This window comes from Anser brachyrhynchus, assembly GCF_964034855.1.
Source record: "Anser brachyrhynchus genome assembly, chromosome: 16".
NCBI lineage: Eukaryota > Metazoa > Chordata > Aves > Anseriformes > Anatidae > Anser > Anser brachyrhynchus.
This window is the reverse complement of record NC_137734.1, coordinates 12,408,864-12,419,615: the sequence shown is the minus strand read 5'-3', so window position 1 is coordinate 12,419,615 and position 10,752 is coordinate 12,408,864. Positions and strand designations below refer to the sequence as shown.

The 10,752-nt window shown below is 40.2% G+C and overlaps 1 protein-coding gene across 11 annotated transcripts in view; it reads right to left on the bottom strand.

Moving 5' to 3' along the window:
• The window catches only part of PTPRT (protein tyrosine phosphatase receptor type T), a 582,374-nt gene that overhangs the window by 235,346 nt on the left and 336,276 nt on the right, over positions 1-10,752 (bottom strand). For all 11 annotated transcript variants that reach the window (XM_080557602.1, XM_080557611.1, XM_080557610.1 and 8 more), the window contains one exon: positions 7-300. In XM_080557602.1, the coding sequence (XP_080413728.1) occupies positions 7-300 (294 nt within the window). The remainder of the gene's footprint in view (positions 1-6; positions 301-10,752) is intronic.

Here is a 10,752-nt window from a genome sequence, read left to right as displayed (position 1 = left end):
CCCTACCTGCACATTTTGTCCTTGTTGTGAGTGGTGGCCCAGGTGGCCCTGTGCCTCCTTCTCCAGGGCGAGTCAGCAACACTCTGATCTCATACTCCACATCAGGGTCCAAATGCCACAGTTTGTAATTAGGGGAATCTACAATGTGCGTTTCTGCCCAGTTCCCAGTGGTCGTCCGATATTCCACCTCTTTCAGTATGATGGGCCCATCTCCAATGATGGAGTTGGCGTTGGGTTTGATCCACAGGTAGGTGGCTCCGACCGCCAGCAGCTCAGGAGGGGCAATAGGAGTTGGTGGTTCTGTAGACAAACAGAAATCATGAGAGGCCTGAAGCCACTTTATCAAAAGGATTAACTTTTCACAATGTACCTGTATAGCAACGCAATCTCAGTATCTTTTGTTGGAAGCAGAGTTCCTCCTGTCATTTAATGTTACTCAAAAAAAAATCTGACATCTTATTTGCTCTAAAGATTCTGCCCCCTTGCACTGGTATACCAATGTAGTTGGTAGCAGGACCAATTCAGAAACATATACTTCAAAAATACAGTGCCCACAAGGCAACTTCTGCTGAAAATGGACAGCAACAGTCACATTTAGAAGATCAGAAGGTTATGCTTATTTCCTCTTTCATGCATATGCACAATGGTAGTCAATATAATCATATCATAGAATCTTGCCATAGAATGACTTGGGATGGAAGGGACCTCAAAGGTCCCCCAGTTCCAACCCACTGTCGTAGGCAGGGACACCATCCACTACATCAGGTTGCTCAGGGCCTCGTCCAACCTGGCCTTGAGCACCTCCAGGGATGGGGCACCCACAGCTTCTCTGGGCAGCCTGTGCCAGGGCCTCACCACCCTCTGGGTGAAAAATTTCCTCCTAACCTCTAGTCTAAATCTACCCCTCTCTCTCTTCTAATATATAAGATATATATATATATATATATATAGTTATATATAACATATTATATATTTATATAATATATAATAAGATGAGGGAGGAAAGGAAGTCCTGCATAACACAGAGTACGCTCAGACCCCACGTATAAAAACGCTCCAGCACAACAGTCCTTCTGCTCTGCGACCTGACACGGCAGGGTATCGTGATCATCGACTGTGCTATTGTAATAGCCAAAGGATAATACCCAGCCAAAGGGTAATGCTGAACATGGCACAACTACCAATGAGTGGAAAATTCAAATCACTTGCTCGTTACGGGATTTTACTGAGCAAAATAAAAGTTAAAAATGGGATGTATTGTTAATTAAAAGACTGGCTAATTGTCTGAGAAGATACTAGTAGATATGAACACTGGGGATCTTCCAGGGGTCTAGTAGTCTGGATGCTGCTAAAACTGACTGGTGGTTTTGGTAACAAAGACTTAAGAAAAACTAAGGCACCAGTGAATCAACACACCCTGTTGTGTTTGACTACAAAGTTTGCTTAACTACATGAGCACAATTACTCAAACAAAGTCTGAGACTTGAAGAGTGCCTAGATATCTGAGAAGCATCACGAGGAACCCAGCCACTGAATATAACCTATGTGGTTAAGAAAAAGCAAGCCAACAGAAGACATCTCAGCAGCACACTGACAAAAGCTACAAAACGTCTACTGGGCTTTGGCTGCCTGCCTGATCCCCCCACCATGTGTATAAATAACACTTGCATATTGGAAGCCACATGAATAGCATATGCCTTGTGGTTTTGAAAACCTGAGCTGAACTGTGCAAGATTATGAGCAATTTCATTAATCTTGTCTTGCTTTCCCTCTGTCACACTCTAATGTGGTTTGCCCTGGGCACAAAGGACACAAACTCTATTGTCTTGTGAAAATAAGGTGACAAAAAGCACATTTCTCTCTCAGAAAAATAAACCTATGAATGTTATAGCATGATATTAATTTTAGAGTCCTGTAGGAATTACTCTTTGCTGTGAATGCCTGTAGGAATTACTACTCCAGTTCCTGGAGGAATTACTCTAACCCTTCCCCTGTCCCCCTTTCCAAAGGTGTTTCCTCAAAGAGCCCAGAAAAATGGCAGAACCCAGGACCCGCAGAAACATGGAAAAAAGGAGTTTGAGCACCAAAGTATGGGAGGATCAAAGGACTTTCCAGAGTTTTTCCCTCCAGAGAAGTTTTGCCAGTTAACATCTGCTCAGTGAAGAGAAACAAATGCACAGAAACCATTATTATACACAATTACCAACTGAAATGGTACTTAATTTCATTTCCTCTGGCTAACTAATTACAATGAGCTACACTATCTCTGAGATTGATTGCAGTAGGTGCACATTGTACCTCCAAAAAAGCCATCTGCATTGTAATTGTAGCAGGTATCCAACATGAGCAAAAACTAGTGTCCTGAGCTAAATTTTTGCATGAGTATTTGTTTCTGCCATTTATATTTTGCAATGTTCCCCTAACTCCAGGCACATTTTTTTTTCTCCTGATATGAAATGTCAGGCTGATTATGTTTTGACTCAGTAAGGTTATTTCTCCAAGAAATTTGTTTTCGAGAAATGCATGTAGATACATTTTCATTAAAAATCAGATTACTATAAATCACAGTATATTACTTGTTTCTTGGTGCAAGACCATTAAAAGATAGACTTAGTGATTTTTATTCCCAATGCAAAAATGACATCTTACAAGTCACATCACATCTGAACACAAGACAAATGAAATATTAAGCCCCATTCTCCTGGGCTGCAGATACTTCAACAGCAACATGACCCAGGTTACTTTGGGATTTGATTGCAAGTTAAAAAGAGATTTATGGGACTGAGCTTAATTAATAGAGCAGTTTGTCCTGCTAAACAGACATGAAAGTCTTGTCTAGCCAGTTTAGAAACTAATATTGCCAAAGCAAATTAAATTAAGACACCCAACAGTGATGTCTTCTCTATTTTAGGCCAGACCTAAACCAGCTCCCCTTATCTTCCCCCAAAAAGAATAGTGGTTTCCAACTCCAGCCCCAGCTCACCCTCCCCCCCATTTTTCCCTTTCTAAGCACCATTTCAGAATCAGGTGTTGCAGAATACTGAGAAATTAAAAATTTAAACTCTTGCTCCCATTTTCCAAATTCAAGGAACTGAGACGAGCAGCAGTTATAGCAATTTTTCAAGGCTGGATACCACCTCACTGAAAATAATGGGCTCTTTCCTAATGGCACCAACTGGATGAGAAACTATTCTTCAACATCACTCTGTGCCAAGTGATTGCAAGCGATCTAAACAAATTATTCATTTAGCAAAACTAACACATAAATAAGGACCATTTTTTGGCCTTTGTAACTAAACACACTTGTCAGTTACAGATGACCAGCCTGATTTTTTAAGCTCACTATTCTAATTAAAATCTCTATGCGATCTTGATTAAATAAACACGGTGACAGATTGGGCCTGTACACGTGTAATTGTGATCAACCGTATTTTAAGCCCCATTTGATCCATCCAGCCCGTATTTTATCTTGCAGGCTTTGCCTAGCCCGGTGCTCCCCCTCAGCCCTCTCCCACCTCCCCCAGGCCCCTCAGGAACGAGGCGGCCTGCGCCCGGCCTGCTGCAGCTCAGCGGCCTAGCCTGGACCCAGCCCGAAGCCCAGTCTCAGGAAGGACAGAAAAAGGGGTTCCCAGATGACTTCTTTCATGGAACCAAAAGATGTATGGTGTACAAGCCACAAAAAGCCACAAAGCAGGGGTGTGTGTGTGCGTGTGTGTTACTGAAAACGAGTAGATTTTATTGTATGTGCCAGGCTGGTCCGGTTATGGAGTCTGGACAGAATTCAGGCTGTGGCTGCCTGCTCCCATTACAAGAGGGAAGATGTGAAGTAACACATGCACTTTAACCTTGGACAACTGCTCCTGAGTGTTTCCACCCAACTACTCAAATATTTTTCTATGTGATTTTCTGAAGGGGAGAGAAAAGGACAGGCAAGTGCTCTGTGATAAAACACAGGATGCAGCATGAGTGGAAAAAATGAAATATGAAAGGAATATGAATTCTACATTTAGTTTTCCAGATATCTGTAGTCCTGTGGTAAAACATCAGAAGGGAAATGACCAGAATTTGGAGAAAGTCAATAGAAGTCAGCTAAACTCTGACAGCTGGGATCTATCAGGAAGGAAAAAGATGTTACAGAAGACAAATTATTCATTCCAGTCACCTTCACTGTACAATTTATTTTTTTCCCTCTCCCATAAAGATGATGTACTGTTAGTAAGAAAATCTTATATTGGAGAAAATCAACAAGCCCATCAGAAACGTGGCAGCAAGCAGCTGGTCTGTCAGTCCTCAGTAGTGGTCTCAGCTGTTTTGGAGCTCCTTCATGGAACCAAGAGCTCCTCAGGAAAAGATGAAATGCCTCAGATTTTGGCTACTATACTGCAAGAAACTCCAATTTTCCCTACAGGAAGTGTTGGGTAATCTTGTAAGTAATATCAGTAGATCTATGAAGTGTAAGCAACTATGAAATGTAGTAGATTGACTATCATCCAAGTAAAAGGTGTGGAAGTTGCTCTCCCAGCAGTGTGACAAATACTACGCAGCCAGCAATGACTTTCATCTCAGAAACGCACCCAGAGGTACATTAAGATTATTTCACAGAGTGCTTTTTCTGAATTCTTTTTGCCAACTTTAACCCAACTTACCTCTCACATCTAAAACCTCTGCTTGAAAGAGCACAACGAGATTGCTGAAAACTAAGCAGACTGATTGTTCAAAAGCCACAAAGAACTAAGGAGAAAGCTCCCTTTAGGCAAGAGCATATGATGAAGCAGACATGGCAAAAAAAAATTTACTTGAAAATGCATTTGCAAGAAACATGCTCAGTCCTAATTGAACCAAAGCTAAAGCTATTTGTTTTATTATCAATTACTATACACAGAAACCCATGCTTATGTTCAATAAGGAGATAACCTTCTAAGATTAGGACAATTAAGAAGGTATCTAAATGTCTCAGTGACTGTCACCTGCATTAATTCTGTGTGGAAGTTTCTATGTGTTACAGTTAGAGACTGTGCTGGCTTGACAGTTGATGAAGTTCAAACTATCCACCAAAATGACAACTTTCACTGAAAGCTAAAAAGATCTAATGGACTGATATAGAAGGCAACCAAAGAAAGACGGGAACAGAATGTTTGAATGTAATGCCCATCTGCCATTCAGATTCACTGAATTACATTAATGCATCAGCAATAATTTCTTTACAAGTGATGATTACTTTTGTGAGTGGACTATCTATGGTTCATGGTTGATTTCGAAGTTCCACGTCAGCCACAAATTTGGAAAACGGAACAGTCTTATCTGTGGAATGGAAATATTATACTTTTATTGACATGGCACAGATCAGAACAGTGATGTCCTGATCTTGGCTGAAGTTTCAAGTTTTGCTATGATACCAATGGTTATTTTAATTTTTGTTTTGCATGTCTGAATCACAGTATGATACAGAGATCCATTTCACAAAATTTTACTGGAAGTTTATACCTTCTCTTTTGGATGTTCAAATTGAAAGGTTCACTTAGCTTTCTCACATGTGCATTTCTTATTACAACTGAAACAAATGTGGCAACATCAGTGCAAATACTGAATACTGACAGAAACTAAAGGGTATACCTGTACATTAATCTATATGAAGCAGATAAACTAAAGCTCTGTGACAGTTTGTGTATGGCAAATACATTTACCTTTTTTCAACATGAAGAGCTGTCGCATCCTACACGTTACACTTTGAAATCGTGTTGCCACTTAGTCTTGCTTATAAATATGAGATGTGAGAAAACATATTTAAGGGTCTACTTCATATGATTGGGGTGGGAACACAAGAGACAAGAATTTCACCTCATACAAATTCCTGAACATGCTCCTCCTCAGTGTGTGTTCAAAACCACTATAGTCACAGACGTCAAGTAATGACCTTCCATCTAAGAAAAAATTCCAGAGTGTGAAGCTGGAAATAAGCACAGCTGAGAGCTTACTGTGCTTGCCATATCAATCCTTGCAAAAGAAGACTGAAGTCCCATCACCACAGCCTATCCAGAGAAAAAGGTCACTCATTCCCAAGAGACCTTTAGAATGACTCTAGTGTTTTGGACACCAAAAAGGAGCTGCCAAAGAAATCAGGCCTGAAAACAGTAGGGTGCTATGTTTTTAGTTTTTTGCTTTGGGGGGTTTTGTTGTTGAGGACAGGGTGATTTTTTGTTGTTGTGTTTTTGAAACTTCATGTAAGTATGCCATTACAGAAGGCAGAATAGCTGGTCTTTAATGTGCTTTTGTTTGAGCAGCTTATATCAATTGCAAAAGATTCAATATTAAAAAAATGAAGCCATTTTATGAATGAAGTGAAGCCATTATACTGCTTTTTCAACAGGGAAAAGGCAGAGGCTGCTCTTCCAAGAGTAAAAGCAAAGAGAAACTAGCTGAGTTCTTTAGGGAAAGTTAGTGTTAATACTGGGTACAGTACTTTTTTCATCTTGTCCTATTTTATTAGGATAGTGTGTGTTGTTTCATAGACACAGAACACACAACTTGAGAACAGCTCTACCTGATCAGACCAATGGTCCATCACACCCCATACCACCACTCAAACTGCAGCCCCATGTGCACTTCTAGGGAAGTTTAAGAACAGCAGAATTACATATTAAATTTCTACATAGCATACTACCACTTAAGAACTTCCTAAAATAATTTTTCAGCACCTGTATCATCACTTCAAATGAAGTTTCACAGGACAGCTACCTGCTGCCTGAAGAATGTGCATGAAGCTTCAAAACACATGAATTGCAATAAGTGAGCTTAGAAATTCCAATATCTGAAATTCTGAAAATCTTTTTTTTTCCTCCCCAGTTCTGTGCAATTCCCAGTTGCATCTGAATAATAAGACAGACTGAAACATAAGAGAGAAATACCCAACAACGCTGTCTTCTGTAATATAATCTGTAAGAGAAAAGCATTATAGAAAATTTAAAACAGCTGGACAAACCTCTTAAGTTATGGATTTTATACAAATAAAATCTTTAGGTTATTTGAAAATTCATTCCTTACTCATAATTGTTCATAACAATAATCATATAACCTGAAAAAATGTACAACCAAGGAGACCATGAACTCTCACTTGTATTTGTTGGTCTACAGATGGTTTTAGACAAAAACCCCTAACAGAACTGTTTGCGCCATCCAGCCTGTACCGTTCACACTGGTTGATGACCCTTTAAATCCTCCCAAACCATCAGCTGTGCATGCCTCATACATAGCCAGACCTCCAGAACCACAGGAAGATAGCTACAACATGCCCACAGACGGCTCTCTTTTGTTTTCTCATGTGAATACAACAGAGAGCACAAGTTCCAAAATTAAGATCAGAAGACGCACAATGTTTTTCATTCTTTGGGGTTTAAAAAGGCAGGGATGGGGAGCTGCTATCTAAAGACACTTGCCTGACAAGCAAGATCTGTGTTTCCAAACCTGATGCTGCTTATTCCTCTACTAATGGGAACTGTAACACAGCAATTTTCTCACAGCATCCTAAATGAGTGGCTGTAGACTGTGTGCGCTAAATAGGTAAAGATGAGGCTGGAAAGCAAATTTCAAGCTCCTCAGAACATTTAAAAAATGCAGAACAAAATATATTTGTATAGCTTTTAGACAATATCCACAAACAGTATCAATTTAAAGCTACTGAAAACACAGGTAATTAAATTAGCATTTAAGAAACCCAGCTGTTTTAAGAAAAAAAATGTGAAGTGCCCCTGTTCTGATTTTTTTGAATCTCTATCCTTGAAGATGAATTTGTCACCTTTGCAGAACTGTTTTGTACACCTTGTTTATCGCTGGCTGTTAGAGCCAGTCACCTTACTGTCTGAGAAGCATTCGCGTGCACCCCTTCTAGTTTTACACCTTTGCAATAAGCAATCTGAGCTCTGAATTGTAGTATTTATATTGCTTATTAGCACATTACCTACTACTGTTACAAACACAGAAGTTGAATTCTGTTTTCCAGTGACTGTCTGAACTTCCAGTTCCATTTACTGCATGAAGAAATGGCACAAGGATTTTTCAATATTTAGCATGACACCATTTCACTGCACTGACACTGTACTAATAGCTCTTTTGTCTAGTAGAGAGACATTCAGATCTGTCTCACAGTAATGTAATAGGCTGACAGCAGTGGCACATGTCATCTGTGTTGAAGAAATGTGCCTGTGGCATTAATAAAGTGATTCATTAATTCACCTGGATGGGTAAATCACACCAGTGAGGGATATGGTCAGTCTACTTCCAAAGACAAGTGCTCAGAACTGATTCTGAAATCAATAATTTTGAATATTTAATTAAAGCCAAAATCCAGGAAAGTGAGAGAAGAGGAAGACGTAGGATTTCTGCACTTTACACAACAAGGCCCAGTTGTGCCACAGATTATACATTTTACAGGCACAAAAGCTGGTTTTGTATCCCATTAAGAAACACAGCAGTCCCAGCAGGCAATCACCACCCTTAGACAGAACATTTAGTCTCTCCTCCCCCATTAGCCCTCCTACACCATGTGATATATCCCTGTGGATATTCTGGTTTCTTCTTGGCCCTGTTAAGGCCAACGCTACAGACATGCTTGTGAACCATCAGAGGATGCTTATGTGCTTAAAATCAAAGACTGACAGAAAAATGGAAATTTGGCAGTTTAGTATTTAGCTGAAGATCTAGGACACTGGAACAGTAAGTTGGGGGTTGCATTTAGACACTATTTTGTTCTATGATTAGCAAATTTAGTGCCAGCATGCTCTGATACTCCTTCCCAACACAGAACTTACACAGTGATGAGTAACTTCAGTACTCTACAATATAGACCGCACACATCATAGCATGTCATATGCTTTACTTGTTCTCCCTTCACAGCTAATACTTTTGTCTACATGCTAATATTTTTGTCTACTTACTATCAGCTCTCTGGTATCTTACAACAAAAAGTTGCCTACACATATTATCCGTCATGTGCTATCTTAAGAGGCAGGAATTTCTTCCTCCCCCAAAAATGAAGTTGTAAATGACCCAGTCAGAAGTAGTGGTACCAATGGAATGGGGAAGCAGAGGCAGCAGTGTTAACTTCTATGTGACAGACTGAGCTGGCAAATCATTTAGTTCCATGAAGCGCAAGAAATGGAGTGGCACTTCTAAGGGGATGGAACCGCTCCCAGGAGGCTGAACGACTGGCCAGGGGAATGAACATTTCGAGAGGAGTGGAACCAACTTTGACACTGTTTTAGTTGGAAAACTGACCTACTGAGCCTCCTTCCAACTGGCAATAACCTATGATCCTGTGAACAGCCACCGGATGGGTCACAGGCAAATGCTTACTACAAAATGGCTTTGGAGTCAGAATGGGAAATTAAGGATCTAGAGAAGCATTTCAGCAATATGGACATAGTAAGGCCGAGCCATAATGATATTGCATCAATGAATAAAGCCCCACAAGTTTGAACCAAAGTTTGATCTGTGAATGGCTTGTAGATTGCTGATATTTACAGTGGGAAAGGACTGTTGCTTCTGGTCATGTAGCAAAGGAATCGCATGTTCACAGCAAGCTAATCAGAGAGAACTGGCTGAGAAGGAAACGACAGAAGAGAGAACTGAAACGGCATAAGCACAGCAAGTCACCCAGAGAATAAGAAAGTTGAAGCCCAGCAGTATATGTACAAGAAGCAGGGGGGAGAAAATAAAAATGATCCAGAAAGGTGTGAAAGAATTAAGCACAGTGGTCAGAGAATTAACACAACAGCAATGCAGAACAAGAGAAGAGCAGACCTCAAGGGATGGCAATTGATATCACCAGAGAAAGCCAATGGAGCAAGAGACCCAATACTTGACAGGATGCTCATCTTCCAGCATTCCCAAAGACCCAAAATTCAAGGGCTATGGAATACACCCTTTGCATCTCACAGCAGTGTAGGTGTAGTACTTATGTTCTAAAGGAGAACTTGATGCAGCCTGACAAAAAAGAAGAACGCATTATCTTTGTACTTTTCCCTTAAGAAGCAGTGAAAACATTCCTTAGTGATTTGAATACATGTGTTCTAAATTAAGCAAATGGACTGCCTGGGTTTAAAGAGAGGAACTCGATAATGTTTGTAAGAGTTAGCATGAAGCAGCAGAAAACCTCTTAATCCTTTCCCAAAAGCACTGCAATCACCATGCAAGGCAGACGGAACACATCCTGGTTTAACAAAGTTGGTCTGTAGAAGCGTCATCTCACTATACAAAAATTTACGAATTCACCCTGTGACCAGAAAGAGTTGGTACAGGCCCACTGCATCCTACCAACTCTTCCCCTACTTGTATTATAGGTTAAAGAAGAGGGGCACCAGATACCAATTGGGAATTACCATAGCGAACTATTTCATTAGCCTTTCATACTATTTGTCTCTCAGAAGCTTAGTCTGAATCCCACCAGAGCCTCCAAGGGTGCTTTCATTCTCTAATAAAGAAGAAAAGAGCATCGGATTAGTTGAACAGTATCTCATTTCCCAGAGTAAATTAAGTGAATTAGATGGAAGACTCTGTGCTCTAATTGTAAAGCTTATTACAAGAACTCACAGATTAGAACTGAATGCTTCTCTTTGAGTCATCATTTGTACTGTAAAAGAAGAAAAAAAGAAGGTGATTGTAGACTCTCCCATGGCTCCCTAATGACTCAGCATTGATACATAGGAATCTCCACTACCACACCAACACATTCCTAAATCTTATGCTCTGAGAGTGCTG